Raw genomic sequence first — 15116 nt, 5'->3', positions numbered from 1 at the left:
GTGGCGGTGGACATGCGGGGCTACGGGGAGTCGGACGTCCCGCTCTCGGTGGAGAGCTACCGCTTCGAGCACCTGGTGACCGACGTCCGCGACATCGTGGAGTACCTCGGTGAGCCGCTGGGGTTGAACCAACCTTTATTTAAAACGGGGTCAACGACAACACAGACACATTCCCCCAATCAACCCGCAGAAAAGACTCAAGACTCCCTGGTTCAGAGTTCACCCAGACTCTGCATAGTCTAGCCTCCCCCCTTACCCCCCCACCCCCCTCTTGCTCACTTATTGTATGCTGGCGCTTAAACAGTACTTAGCATTGTGTAGCATCTTATCCTAGCTGTCTGGGATGTATACAGCGAACGGGTTAACCTAGTGATAGTTAGTGCTTAGCTCCTGGTTCTACGAACATCCTTACTGTACCGACAGCGGTATAATGTTGTTTCTCTTTCTACAGACAAATGTACGTATTGTAAGTCGCTTTGGATAAAAGCGTCTGCTAAACGCCCTACATGAAAAAATGTAGTTGTAAATCATTGCACAGTGTTACCTTTTAAATCTTTAATCACGACGGATTGGTCAGACGGCCATTTAATCTCCGTCAGCTGGGGTCCTACAGGATGAGGTCGATCGTGTCCATGGTGATATCAGACATCCCGACCCCTCTGACCTCTGGCTTACGACTCTCCTCTCCTACAAACCGCTCTGGGAGATAACCACAGAAAACGAGTCATCCTGAAGATCAGATAACACACCAGCACAGAGTCATACGATGAAGGAAGCTAAACTCAGAGAAGAGCAGGAGAACTGAACTCTGTCTCTGTTGAGGAACTTCTGCCCTTCATATTTATGTCTGAGGAGAAGAAGAACAGACCTTAATACGTCTGTCTGTCTGCTGTCTCCAGGCTACAACCGCTGCTGCCTGGTGGGCCACGACTGGGGTGGCACGGTGGCCTGGCTGTTCTCCATCCACTACCCCGAGATGGTGACCAAGCTCATCGTGCTCAACTCCCCGCACCCCTCCGTCTACGCAGGTAGGCCTCGCGCGCACGCAGTCACACACGCACACACACACACACACACACACACACACACACACACACACACACACACACACACACAGCGACCAGCGAGCCGCTGGTGTGCTGGTGGTCTGCGGTGGCTCTGGGCGCTCCTACTAACGAGGAGCGTTAATTAGCTTAATGAGGAGCGATGGCGTCTCCTCCTGCATGTTTATCTCCCATCTGGAGGAGCACGTGATAAGAGGAGCAGATTAGAAGATCCTAACGTCAGGACGGGAGGCTGCGGAACAGCGTCCTCCTCCTCCTCCTCCTCCTCCTCCTCCTCCTCATCTTGTTGTGGTTCAGAAGTCTTCATTCACCAGAGGAAATGGTTCTCTGTTGTTTTGTTGACCTCATGTTTTAATTCTGTCTCCTCCTTTTCTCCTGGTCTGTCGATCTCCTGGTCTCCTGGTTCTCTGCCTCTCCTCCTGGTCTGAACCTCCTGGGCTCTTGGTCACCTCCTCCTGGTTCTCCTCCTGGTCTCCTCGTCCTGGTTCTCCTCCTGGTCTCCTTGTCCTGTTTCTCCTGGTTCTCCTCTTGCACCACCTCCTGGTCTCCTCCTGGTCTCCTCCTCCTGGTCGCCTCCTGGTTCTCATGGTCCTCCTCCTGGTTCTCCTCCTGGTCTCCTCCTGGTCTCCTCCTGGTTCTCCTCCTGGTCTCCTCCTCCTGGTCTCCTCCTGGTCTCCTCCTGGTCTCCTCCTCCTGGTCTCCTGGTCTCCTGGTTCTCATGGTCCTCCTGGTCTCCTCCTGGTTTCCTCCTCCTGATCTCCTCCTGGTCTCCTGGTTTCCTGGTCTCCTCCTGGTCTCCTCCTGGTCTCCTCCTCCTGGTATCCTCCTGGTCTCCTCCTGGTCTCCTCCTCCTGGTCTCCTCCTGGTTCTCCTGGTCTCCTCCTCCTGGTCTCTTCCTGGTCTCCTCCTGGTCTCCTGGCTCTCCTGGTCCTCCTGGTCTCCTGGTCTCCTGGTTCTCCTGGTCTCCTCCTGGTTTCCTCCTCCTGATCTCCTCCTGGTCTCCTGGTTTCCTGGTCTCCTCCTGGTTCTCCTGGTCTCCTCCTCCTGGTCTCTTCCTGATCTCCTCCTGGTCTCCTTGTCTCCTCCTCCTGGTTCTCCTGGTCCCCTCCTGGTCTCCTCCTGGTTCTCCTGGTCTCCTCCTGGTCTCCTCCTCCTGGTTCTCCTGGTCTCCTCCTGGTCTCCTCCTGGTCTCCTCCTCCTGGTTCTCCTGGTCTCCTCCTGGTCAGACTACGCCCTGCGTCACCCCAGCCAGCTCCTCAAGTGCAGCTGCTTCTTCTTCTACCAGCTGCCCCGCCTCCCGGAGCTCATGCTGTCAATCAACGACTTCAAGGTGAGCACCACTAACACCAACACTACTACAACACTACAACACTACTACTACGTGGAACGTGGATTTATGCTCTACTACTTTATACAATACATGGGAGTCATATTAAACAATATCCTCCATTTAAAAATATATCTATATATTCACTAATATATAATCAATAGGAATCAATAAATTAAAAAATGACTACAAATGATTACTTATATAATTTTATATTTGGATTATTTTGAAAATATTCAGTTTTCAGATCTGGAATAAAAGTAAATTCAAGTAAGGTAAATAGCTGTAGTAGTGAGCGTGTCACATAAGACTGATGGAGCCGGTTGGTTCTGAGCCTCCTCACACACTGATGGAGCTGGTTGGTTCTGAGCCTCCTCACAGACTGATGGAGCCGGTTGGTTCTGAGCCTCCTCACAGACTGATGGAGCCAGTTGGTTCTGAGCCTCCTCACAGACTGATGGAGCCGGTTGGTTCTGAGCCTCCTCACAGACTGATGGAGCCGGTTGGTCCTGAGCCTCCTCACAGACTGATGGAGCCGGTTGGTTCAGAGCCTCCTCACAGGCCTAACTGCTGCTCTCCCTGTGCTGCTCTAGGCCCTCAAGGCCCTGTTCACCAGCCGGAGCACGGGCATCGGGAGGAAGGGCCGCTGGCTGAGCTCCGAGGACATGGAGGCCTACCTGTACGCCCTGTCCCAGCCCGGGGCCCTCACCGGGGCCCTCAACTATTACAGGAATGTCTTCAGGTAACACTACTACTACTCTACTACTACACTACAACTACTCTACTACTACACTACTAACACCAACACTACTCCACTGCTCCACACTACAGGAAGGGCTCATGAGTTCCAACGTGATGAACCGGGTTCCTCTGAGTTCCTCCGGTTGTCAGGGTAGCGGTCTCCTCTGACCTCCGGTTGTCATGGTGGCGGTCTCCTCTGACCTCCGGTTGTCATGGCGGCGGTCTCCTCTGACCTCCGGTTGTCATGGCGGCGGTCTCCTCTGACCTCCGGTTGCCATGGCGGCGGCCTGCGTCTCTCTCCCCCCTGAGAGGAAACCAAGCAGATGGTTGTGAGGTCGCGGCTCGGGGGAGACGCTTTAACAACGTCCTGAGAGGAAACACGCCTTACACAGACACAGAGGGAAGGGGAGGCAACGCTCAATGTGGAGGAGCAGACTAGAATCATAATAACATATATCATATAATGTAATGTATTATTATCGTGTATAAAATGTTTTTGGTGTCAGTTTGTCAGCATATTAGCCAATGGTAATATTATCCATGTCTAAATGAGGTGTAGCCTGCTCCCAACCCAACAACCTAAAGGATGTTGCTCCCGTGTCAGAGAACAGCAGTGGCGCTCCCCAACGGACACTGAGAGAACTGCAGGCGCTGCTCACTTCAGAAGAGCTTTGATCTGCATGTGTGTGTCTGTGTGTACAATAAGTACGTTTGTCTGAAGAAAGAGAAACAACAATAAATGGCTGTCGGTACAGTAAGGATGTTCATAGAACCAAGTGAAGGATAGAATAGGATAAGACTAGGATAGCACGCTACACATTGCTCAGCACTGTTTAAGTGCTGCCTAAGAGAGGCTATCTAAGATAATGTACATAGAGGCTTCCTAGCCTCCTGGCTCTCTGGCATAATGAGTCCTTCATGGTTTCCATGAGGCCTCTGTGAAGCTACGATGCTAAATGTCCTCCGGTTGGCTGGAGGACAGAGAGCAGAACATCCTCCATATGTTCCCGTACTGAGGCGTTCCACCGAGCATGGACGCTCCCAGCACCTGGGTCCCACTCTCAACAGCTCCTATTGGTTGTGTTAAATAGAGCTGTGTGTGAGTGCTGGGATCCCACCCCCACACACACCCCTCCCCCCAGACACGAGGCATCCTGTAAGCGAATGTAAACTCCATGCAAAAGCATCTAGAATCATGTAAAACACGGACTGACCGAGGCAGAGACCGTCTCAAATGTCTTCCCTGCTCTCAGGGCGGCATGTGTCTCAGGAGGTAGAGCGGGTTGGCTGGTAACAGGAAGGCTGCTGGTTCGATCCCTGACTCCTCCGACTTGGTGTCGAGGTGCCCCTAAGCGAGACGCCTCACCCCGACTGCTCCTGACCAGCTGGCAGTCGCCCTGAGGGGCTGACTCCGCCGTCGCTGTGGGATTGTGTGCATGAAGGGGTGAATGTTATGCAATAACGTAAAGGTGACCACCGGTTAGAAAAGCACTGTATAAATGCAATCCATTTACCATTGAACGTCTCCCTGTGCCCCCTGTGTCCCCAGCCCCTGACCCAGCAGTCTATACTTTCTATACTGTCTCTGATGCCCCTTTGCCCCCTGTGTTGCCCCCCTGTGCCCCCAGCTCGCTGCCCCTGACCCAGCAGTGTGTGCGCTCCCCGGTGCTGCTGCTGTGGGGAGAGTGCGACGCCTTCCTGGAGCAGGGCATGGCGGAGGCCTGCCGCCTCTACATCCGCAACCACTTCCGTCTGAACATCATCTCGGGCGCGGGCCACTGGCTGCAGCAGGACCAGCCCGACATCGTCAACACCCTGATGTGGACCTTCATCAAGGAGGGCGAGGGCCGCAAGAGCCACCGGCACTGACGCACACACACGGGCAGACGCGCGCGTACTCACACATGCACGCGCGCACACAGGGACGCACTGCCACACACACACACACTCAAAACACAAACACACGCACACACACTCAGACACGTGCAGACGTGCAGACGTGCACGTACTCACACACGCACGTGCACACGGACGCACTGCCGCACCCACACACACACTCAAACACATAAACAAACACACTCAGACACACGCACATGTGCAGACACGCACGTACTCACACACGCACGCACACAGGGACGCACCGCCGCACACACACACACACACTCAAACACATACACACACACACACTCAGACACAAGCACACGTGCAGGCACGCACGTACTCAAAAACGCACGTGCACAGGGACGCACTGACGTAGACACGCACTCAAACGCATGCACACACACTCACTCAAACATATACACACACACATAAACGCGAACCAGACAAATACACAAACACACACCCAAACACATGCACCACACACACACACACACACACACACACACACAGGCACAAACTTACATACACAAACGCACACACTTACACCCACACTTAAACACACAGACACACACACGCAGCGACCACCTCCTCACCTGGGACATCAGCCTACGTTTTGACAATGCAATCATTCTCTTAGATTTTGGCACATTTTGCGTATTTTTAAAGATGTCAGCAGAACAGCGGAAAGAACAAAAGCACAGGAGAGGAGAGAAGCACCACGTCGTATTTTTGACACACATAATTAAAACGTTTTTTGCACATTTTGACATTCGCCTTAAGGTGTGTTGTTGACTAACATGCGTGGCAAAGTCTTTTCCGTGGGTCGTGTTGTGTGGTGCCTTTTGATCTTTGACGTAATGTTTGCCGATGTAACGCGCGTTTGCTCTACCGTACGTATCAATGTCCTGGCTGGTCCTGGCTGGCCCTGGCTGGTTCTAGCTGGTCCTGGCTGGCCCTGGTTGGTTCTGGCTGCTTTTGGCTGATTCTGGCTGGTCCTGGCTGGTTCTGGCTGGTCCTGGTTGGTTCTGGCTGGTTCTGGCTGGTCCTGGCTGGTCCTGGCTGGTCCTGGCTGATCTTTGCTGGTTCTGGCTGGTCCTGGCTGTTCCTGGCTGGTTCTGGCTGGTTCTGGCTGGTTCTGGCTGAAGTTGTCAAAGAATTTTCGATGAGTTATTGATGAGTTATTAATGAGTTATTTTTCGATAAGTTATCAATGAGTTAATAATGAGTTCTTTATCGATAAGTTATCAATGAGTTATCGATGAATTATCAATGAGTTATTAATAACGGGTTATTGATAAGTTATTAAAAAGTTATTAACAAGTTATTAATGAGTTATAAAATAGTTCTTTATCGATGAGTTATTAATGAGTAATCGATGAGTTATCAATGAGTTCTTTATCGATGAATTATCGACGAGTTATCAATGACTTATCAGTGAGTTATTGATGAGTTCTCTATCGATGAGCTCCTTCTATCAGGTAGTGTCGTGAAATGAATTTTCTTTTTTGTATTAATCAATTTTTTTGGACAATACAAGCTCAAACATAGAGAATGTGGTCAGCCTTGAGCTTCCTCTACCAGAACAAACGCGAGAATGGCATCAACGGTTGAATATTGTAAAATTGTTTTTGTATCTCTTCCTAGACCACTGCATTTTGAAGTTTCACTGAGCCAGATCTACTTCATCAATTTTATAAATAAAGTAAATCAATGTGAATTTTGTGGTTTAAGTCTTATTTTACTGTTACTAATGCTGCGCAACAGCATCACAGCAGGGAACAGGTGTTCAATAATTGTTGTGTCATTTAGATCAGGGGCTCCCAACCTTCTTTGTTCCAAGGACCGGCATATTCATAAAAAAACATTTGGAGGACCGGTAGCTGATTTTAAGGCCTTCGTTTTAAGATGCATGAGTTTTTAACAAAGGATGTGGCTGGTTTTCATGATGGTTTATTTGTCATATTCACAACAATTAAGGCAACAGCAATGAAATGCCTGAGTCTCAGGCTCCCTTTAACAATGCAATCATATAAAATTGATTACAGACACACAAGAAAAGTCACCTGAGACTTAAATAAACACAAAAGTAGTGCAAATGCACAGCGCACTTACAGTTCTTAATTTACAGTGGTCTAGATGCATATTGATCGACTTTATGATGTGTAGGAGGAAATAACATGAACCGTACATCCTAAACTATACAATTTGACGTAATTTAGATAATGAGGATTTTTTTGGATTATGACCTTCAGGTGTATAAAGATACGGCGCAAAGTACTAAACTCGGGTAATTACGGGACATTACGCGCACACTACAGGGTAATTACGGTACATTACACGCACACACTACAGTCCGGCAGGAGACACTGACATCATGATTCGACCGGTATCATGCGCATGAGCAGTCCCCCTCTGCTGCGTTCAGGCCACATGGAGTTGCCGTAAATACCAGATCCCTCGAATTAACGTTCACAACACACCAAAAGTTCCAATGGAAACATCTGACAGGCTCAACATCAACACTATATGAGTGACAGCTCACAAAAAGAAGATTCGCTAAAATGGACACCTGAAGTCATCTGACCCCCAGAAGAATTCAAATCAATCGTAGTTGAACGCATGATCATTCTCACAGATTTTAAACTATACCGATAGAAAGGCAAATACATTTTCGTCAAACGATTGTTCTGCCGATCTGAATGTGTGTTGTACCACGGTGATGATAATGATGATGATGATGATGATGACGATGACGTATGAGAAAAAATCGAACCAATATTCTCCCACATGACTTGAATGCAACATGCGGAACAGCATGCGATGCTGATGGCAACAGAAACCAGTGACAGTTGGTGGCGCACTCCCAGTTAGCAACAAGGCGTCCGGCTAATGACTCACCTGGTATGACTGACTGCTTTTGATTCATTCGGACGTTTTTTCATTGCAACATTAATAACGTTAACTCGTTATAAATCATCATAGGCAAAAACAAATAGCATCTTGGATGCGTTCATATCATCCTGGATGCGTTCGAGTCCACTGGGATTGTAAAGAGAGGCGGTGGGAAGCATCCCCAGGTATAACTTCTGAGCGTTTAGTATTCAGGAAATGCGGCGATGGAGACAACCCGTTTAATGGCACTGGTCTTCTTCTCTACCGGCATCGTTGTATACGACGGCGATTATAAATAAACCTGGAAGAGGAGAGGGACCGCAGATGATGGCAGGACTGCCCCTGCCATCATCTGGATGTTACTGCATTATCCACTGCACGCGTGATCAGACTGCCAGTTACTGGTAATCCAGTGATCAAACTGCATGTTACTGGTTATCCAGTGATCAAACTGCATGTTACTGGTTATCCAGTGATCAAACTGCATGTTACTGGTAATCCAGTGATCAAACTGCATGTAACTGGTTATTCAGTGATCAAACTGCATGTTACTGGTTATCCAGTGATCAAACTGCATGTTACTGGTTATCCATTGATCAGACTGTATGTTACCCGTTATCCACTAATCAAACTGCATGTAACTGGTTATTCAGTGATCAAACTGCATGTTACTGGTTATCCAGGGATCAAACTGCATTAAATGAGGATTTATTAACATTGAACAGTGGGAATCAGCTGTCTTCAGGTGTTCATTCTGTAAGCATTCTGTGTGCTCCTCACGTCTGTATTATTTACCACCTAGTCGGGTGTATCCGTATAATAAGAAGATATCATAACATATATGAAGACAGTCAATTCCCAAATTTAAAAGCTGGACAGGGCAATTTTAAAGATGCCCTGTCCGGATTGTATTAATCAGGCGTTGGTAAGTACGGTCACTCCCATTTGACATGAACGCGGTATGAGGGCTACCATGCTGCGTATCTTGAGCCAATCAGGGCGCGGCAATCACACACCTGTCTGAGTCCCTCTGCAGGCCAGACTGTCAGTGGGTCACAGTGTTCTATTGAGGGAATGCTGGGTGTTGTTCAAACGTAGTCTGAGTCGTGCAGCTTGCTCACGCTGTCATCTGTCTCTCCGTCTAGAACGGCAGGCTTCCTCAGAATCCCAGCGGGGGTGTGGCCGCAGGTCAGGTGGTCGGTGTCGTGACCTTTGGACCTCTTGCGGGGCGGCGGCGATGAGACCATGCTATCCTCTGAGGCTAACAGGGAGTTCCAGGCTAAAGAGAGGAAATACAAAACCCAGCTGAAGAGATGTCTGTCTGCTGCTCTGGCCCAAGACCTCCTCAGGTGAGGTCACCGCACCAGAGACTAGGAGACCAGGTCAAAGGTCAAAGGTCAGGGTTTGAAGCAACACAGCCAGGTTGGAGAAACAGGGAAGATTCATAACCACAGGAGTGGTTTCAGTCGCCTTGGAAACTTCCTGCAAACTGGGAGAGAGGTGTTCTTTTCAGTTCCTTCATACTGGGAGAGATGTATTCTGTCCAGTTCCTTCATACTGGGAGGGATGTATTGTGTCAAGTTCCTTCAAACTGGCAGGGATGTATTCTGTCCAGTTCCTTTATACTGGGAGAGATGCATTCTGTCAATCTCTTCATACTGGGAGAGATGTATTTTGTCCAGTTTCTTCATACGGGGAGAGATGTATTCTGTCCAGTTTCTTCATGCTGGGAGGGATGTATGTAACGGTATAACACAGATAGTAAAGTGCTGATTTTTTATATTAGATTAGTCTGCAGTGGCACTTTACTGACTGGTTCTGGCTAGTCCTGGTTTGTCCTAGCTGGTTCCGGTTGGTTCTGGCTGGTTCTGGCCGGTCCTAGCTGGTTATTGCTGGTTCTGGCTGGTCCTAGCTGGTTTTGTCTGGTTCTGGCTAGTCCTAGCTGGTCCTGGCAGGTTCTTGCTAGTCCTAGCTGGTCCTGGCAGGTTCTGGCTGCAGGCGAGCTATATCTGGGTCAGCCAGCTGTCAGATCACCAGAGGATGATGGCCTAGAGATGGTTCATCACGGCTGAAATCCAATTAAAACAATCATGTGAGGAGATGGACTGAATAGAGGAGCTGTCCTCCTTTTGTTACATGAATATAAATAGATTATGTAGTGGTGGGGATTGTAGTTTATTGTGGCAGTTTATTGTAACTTTCTGTAGTGTATTGTTAATGTATTGTTGTTAATTGTAGTACAGTATTGTAGTCTTTTGTGGTTTATAATAGTAGGGTACTTAGTAGTGTACTGTAGTGTATTGTATTAGTATACTATAGTAATGTGTACTGTATTATATCACAGTAGTATATCATAGTAAAGTGTACTGTAGTAAATACTAGTAATATGTACTGTAGTATATCATAGTAATGTATACTGTAGTGTATCATAGTATTGTATACTGTAGTATATAAATGTAATTTATTGCAATTCCGTCCTTCGGAGGAGGCATAAAACACAGAGGTCCTGGCTCACTGAGGTCGTAAAGATCCCAGGGCACTCATCTCAAAGAGGAGGGGTTTCCCCGGTGTCCTGGCCCAACCAGGCTCATTCACTCTGGCCCCCTGATCACCCTCCTGTATAATTGGCTGACTCATTAATTCCCTCACTCGCTACCTCAAGCTGGTGTGTGGTGAGCGTTCTGGCGCTGATTGGCTGCCGTGCATCACCCCAGTGGGTGACACACTGGTGGTGGTGAGTGAGGTCCCCCCTTCACTGTAAAGCCTCTTTGAGTGTCTAGAAAAGCGCTAAATAATTCAATCCATTATTATTATTATTATTATTATTATTATTATTATTATTATTATTATTATTATTATTATTATTATTATTATTATTATGTGTACTGTAGTATATCATAGTAATGTGTACTTTAGAGTATTGTAGCATAATAATAGTGTGTGTGTGTGTGTGTGTGTGTGTGTGTCCAGGCTGCTGCAGGAGGAGCTGGAGTCTGACGTGTGTGTGTGCAGCGGCCCGAGTTCCCTGAAGGCTCACCGAGCGCTGCTATTGGCCAGAGCTCCTCACCTCCTCCCAGCACCTCCCCACCTCCTCCCCGGGCCCAAGGGAGACGTGGAGAACGTCCATGCGTCCGGCCTGGACCCCGCGGAGCTCACACAGCTGCTCAGGTAACAGTGGCGTCACACCTGCCTGTGAGTCCCGGACATGTGATTGGTCGAGCTCTTCATCACAGGCCCTTCGGTGCTGCCCCTTAACCCTAACTTTCAGAGGGCAAGCAGGCTCTCAATCAGCAAGGAGGAGATCAATAGAAGTCAACAAAAGTCAATAGAAAGTAGGCAATGTTGCATAGAATTAAAAATTCCATATAAAAAAGAGCATGAATATAAAAATAAATAAATATAATGCAATTGTCCAGTGTGTGTGGGGGTGGGTTTGGGGGGGGTTGGGGGGGAGAGAGGGTTTGAGAGAGAGTCACAGTATTTGTACAGACGTTGTAAGATTAAAAAAAGTCTTGGTTCCGCAGTGTCTCTGAATGCCTGATAGAGGGCGCTAGAGACACAGTAGTTGGCCTCAGTGTTTTGGGAGCTGCTGTCTCCTGCTGTGGTTTAGAAACGCTTCAGAAACAAACCCACCGTCGTTTCACGGTTGCGGTGATGCGGAAGAAGAGATTATTTATTGAACATGTAAGCCATCAACCATTCTATTTTATGGAGACAGAGCTTCCTGGGTTCTCCGAGTTCTGTTTCTCATCAAACATGTTTGCTCCTCACTAATGGGCAATTAGCAGCCAGACTGCAGGATGTCGGCGTCAGACTCAGCGTGTGCAAACAAGCCCTCATTTACATATGGAAGGAAGAACTAGATCGAGTGAATGTATTCCAGCAATTCTAGTGTGTGTCTGTGTCTGTGTGTGTGTGTGTGTTTGTCCAATGCAGAGCTCAGACGCGGCTGCACCATGAAACCTAATAATCAATATGATAACCGTATTACTAAGCGATGATGCGATTATGTTGCTATAACTGCATGTCTGGCCCCCCTTCTCCTCCTGGCTGTTCTTCGAAGGGGGGGTTGGGGGGGACTGTGTCCTTGTGAAAATCCCAAGGAGCTGAGCCTTCTTGTAGGGACTGTGGTATGGGCTGCATGAGGCTCAGGAGATAGAGCGGCTGGTAACCTGAAGGTTGCTGGTTCGATCCCCGGCTCCTCCTAGCTGAGTGTCGAAGTGTCCCTGAGCGAGACGCCCCCCCCTGACTGCTCCTGAGTGTGTGAATGTGTGCATGAATGGGTGAATGTGAGGCAGTATTGTAAAGTGCTCTGAGAGGCCACTGGTTAGGGAAGCACGGTTTAAAAGCAGTCCATTTACCATGTGCGTTCTATTAGACATTAAAAGGGGGCAAATTGAGTGAGAAACATAGGCCTGTGCTTCATGAAACTGTTGGCTTATTTCTCCCCACAAAAGAAGCCGTATGCCTGGGGAGGGTTGAAGGGTGAATCCATTTAAAGATATTCCTCCTGAAACTCACACCATTTTGGTGTTTCTGGATGCGCTTTCTCTCTCACGGATTCGCCTTTCTCCTTGCTTTCAGATTGCTAACACTTTGATTTTCTGTCATCTGGCTTTCAGAGTTCAAACTCGCTCAGGGTTAACAAAATATTTAGTTACTTTACAGAATATTCGGTTAAAAATATTCGGTTCGCTCTGCTTTCCCCAAATATTCGCAAACAAGTACAACACCTCCATAGTAGTACTGCAGTACTCCATTGTAGTACTGCAGTACTCCATAGTAGTACTGCAGTACGCGTCCCCCCATCTGAGCACCCCTGGTCCAGACTCTCCACTGACCCCCCCCGCAGGACGGTGTACACCTCAGAGCAGAGCCTGTTGGGACCCCCTGGCCCCGGACCCCCCGGGACCAACTCCCCTGGTGGGGAGCCAGACCCCGACGGACCCCCGGAACCAGGTACCAGACCATCAGCACCGGGGACGTACCTGGACTCACCTGTCTGTCTGCCTGCCTATCTGCCTGTCCTCTTTTGTCCTGACCTAATGGCTTCATGTTTGATCCACGCCCAACTCGCCTCTCTGTCTCTCTGTGTGTGTGTGTGTGTGTGTGTGTGTGTGTGTGTGTCGTTTTCTCTGTGTGTGTCTCTGTCTGTGTGCGTGTGTTTGTGCGTCTCTGTGTGTGCTTCTTTGTGTGTGTGTCTCTGACCTCTGTGTGTGTGTGTGTGTGTGTGTTTGTGTGTGTGTTTGTGTGTTTGTGCGTGTGTATATGTGTGTCTCTGTGTGTGCCCCCAGGTGTGTGTGGTCTGGAGCCGGCCTGCGGTCTGGGCTCTGACCTGCTGTCCCTGTACCGGAGGGCGGAGCAATGTGACATCACCATCAGAGTGGGCGGGCACGTCTTCCCCTGTCACAGGTCAGGCCCCGCCCCCATCACTGTGTCTAATAGTGGTGGGACAACATATCGATACGCCGATATATCGAGAGAGGGAGGAGGGAGCAGAGAGGGAGGGGACGTTACTCTGGTTGTTAAGTCGGACTCTGGCCCTCCTCTCCTCCTCCCCCGTACCCCCGTACCTTCGTACCCCCGTACCTTCGTACCCCCGTACCTTCGTACCCCCATACCCCCGTACCCTCGTACCCCCGTACCCCCGTACCCCCGTACCTTCGTACCCCCGTACCTTCATACCCCCGTACCTTCGTACCCCCATACCTTCGTACCCCCGTACCCCCGTACCCCCGTACCTTCGTACCCCCGTACCTTCGTACCCCCGTACCCCCGTACCTTCGTACCCCTGTACCCCAGTACCTGCAGCAGCTCCAGTATCCTCTGTAGGGATCCATAAAGTGTTGGTCTGTCCGGAGACAGAGCCAGCCCCTCAGCGAGCAGTGTGTTGGCGTGGGAATGTGGGTGAATGTGTGTGTGGGTGAATGTGTCTGCGTGGGTGAATGTGAGGCATTCATTATGAAGCACTCTGAGTGGTCAGAGTCGGCGCAACACCGCTGCAGGAATGCGGTTTGGTCTGGGAAACCTCCTTCATATTTCGGTAGATGCGATACGTTATGTGTTCAGGCTTTGAAATGTACAATTCAACACTGATGTTAGGATTTCCTTCAAAGACAACTGTTTGATTAATACGGTGATATCATGCTTTTTCGACTTTTCCCTTTGCTTTAGACGGTTATATGACGTATGTATATAACCGTCTTATGTATACATACTTTACATCTGCTAAATTAGATAAAAACTAAGTCCGATTCAGGGGGAGTATTCGCGCCCACCCAAAACGCCCCTCAATAAGGGTGGGAAACAGCTTGTTCGCGCTCAAACTTTACTTCCGTAACAGTGTGACATCAGACTGCGCAGTGGGCGGAGCTGAAGTGCAGAAGTCCCGCCTCCCGACTGCCCGAAATGTCTGCAACTTCTCAGGGTTGTGAATTTGCCGAAGCACGCTCAAAACGTCCGACCAATCGCAACAGAGTGGGCGTGCCGACCAATCACAGCAGACTGGGCTACTCGGGAGGGGGGCCTTGACGCGATGATACAAAACGTTTTTTGAAAGACGCTGAATATAAGGTGTATTTCTAACATACAGGCAGGTAACCCTATTCTAGTAGTACCCCCAAATGCAATTCTTAACCCTGCAAAAGCCTGACATGGGCCCTTTAAACCCCTCCTCGCGTGCAGAGCATACTGCAGGACATCCTCCCAGCCACTAGGGGAGGTCCCCTCAGGCTTCCTGTTCATTAGCTCCTCCGGAGGAGAATGGGATTACTTAGAGTCACCTTCTATGCTCCATTCAACTCTCCAAGTCCAGGACAGATACTAGATACTAAGCAATGGTTTGTGGTATTGTTAGATCATTAACAGACGGTTTGTTTGTTTGCTGTTGTTCGATTATTAACAGGCAGTTTGTTTGTGGTTGTTCGATGTTAACAGGCAGTCTGTTTGTATTGTTTGATTATTAACAGACAGTTTGTTTGTATTGCTGCTCAGAAGGGAGCTAGATTTAAAAATAATCATCCCATTAAATGAGAGAATGGAAGAATTTGTATCGCAGAACCCTGACTGATATCCCAGAAAGACATAAGTCTTTGATAGAAACAAACATGGCTTACATGTTTCATCGAGTTTGAGAGTGTTTCCATAAAGCTCGATGCACGGCCACGCCACACGGCTGTTAGGTGCCCGGTCTGGCAGGGGGGCGTTCACCT

At 49.0% G+C, this 15116-nt stretch overlaps 2 protein-coding genes across 3 annotated transcripts in view; both read left to right on the top strand.

Moving 5' to 3' along the window:
- The window catches only part of ephx4 (epoxide hydrolase 4), a gene marked incomplete at both ends in the record, with an annotated part of 12289 nt that extends 7288 nt beyond the window's left edge, over nucleotides 1–5001 (top strand). Inside the window, 5 exons of the mRNA XM_079739246.1 lie at nucleotides 1–109; nucleotides 900–1028; nucleotides 2291–2394; nucleotides 2985–3133; nucleotides 4761–5001. The exon at nucleotides 1–109 is cut by the window's left edge and continues 49 nt beyond it. Coding sequence (XP_079595372.1) covers nucleotides 1–109; nucleotides 900–1028; nucleotides 2291–2394; nucleotides 2985–3133; nucleotides 4761–5001 — 732 coding nt within the window. The remainder of the gene's footprint in view (nucleotides 110–899; nucleotides 1029–2290; nucleotides 2395–2984; nucleotides 3134–4760) is intronic.
- Nucleotides 5002–7823: 2822 nt separating this feature from the next.
- Nucleotides 7824–15116, top strand: part of LOC307078674 (uncharacterized protein) — a 27792-nt gene continuing 20499 nt past the window's right edge. The window contains exons 1-5 of one of the 2 annotated variants that reach the window (XM_079740615.1): nucleotides 7824–7914; nucleotides 9051–9254; nucleotides 10876–11073; nucleotides 12758–12864; nucleotides 13200–13317. In XM_079740615.1, the coding sequence (XP_079596741.1) occupies nucleotides 9151–9254; nucleotides 10876–11073; nucleotides 12758–12864; nucleotides 13200–13317 (527 nt within the window). In that variant the 5' untranslated portion in view covers nucleotides 7824–7914; nucleotides 9051–9150. Of the gene's footprint in view, nucleotides 7915–7999; nucleotides 8091–9050; nucleotides 9255–10875; nucleotides 11074–12757; nucleotides 12865–13199; nucleotides 13318–15116 lie in introns of those variants that run through there. The other variant, XM_079740616.1, reaches the window with a different exon arrangement.

This window comes from Pollachius pollachius (genome assembly GCF_949987615.1).
Source record: "Pollachius pollachius genome assembly, chromosome: 7".
Classification (NCBI taxonomy): domain Eukaryota; kingdom Metazoa; phylum Chordata; class Actinopteri; order Gadiformes; family Gadidae; genus Pollachius; species Pollachius pollachius.
This window is presented reverse-complemented; position numbering and strand designations above follow the sequence as displayed.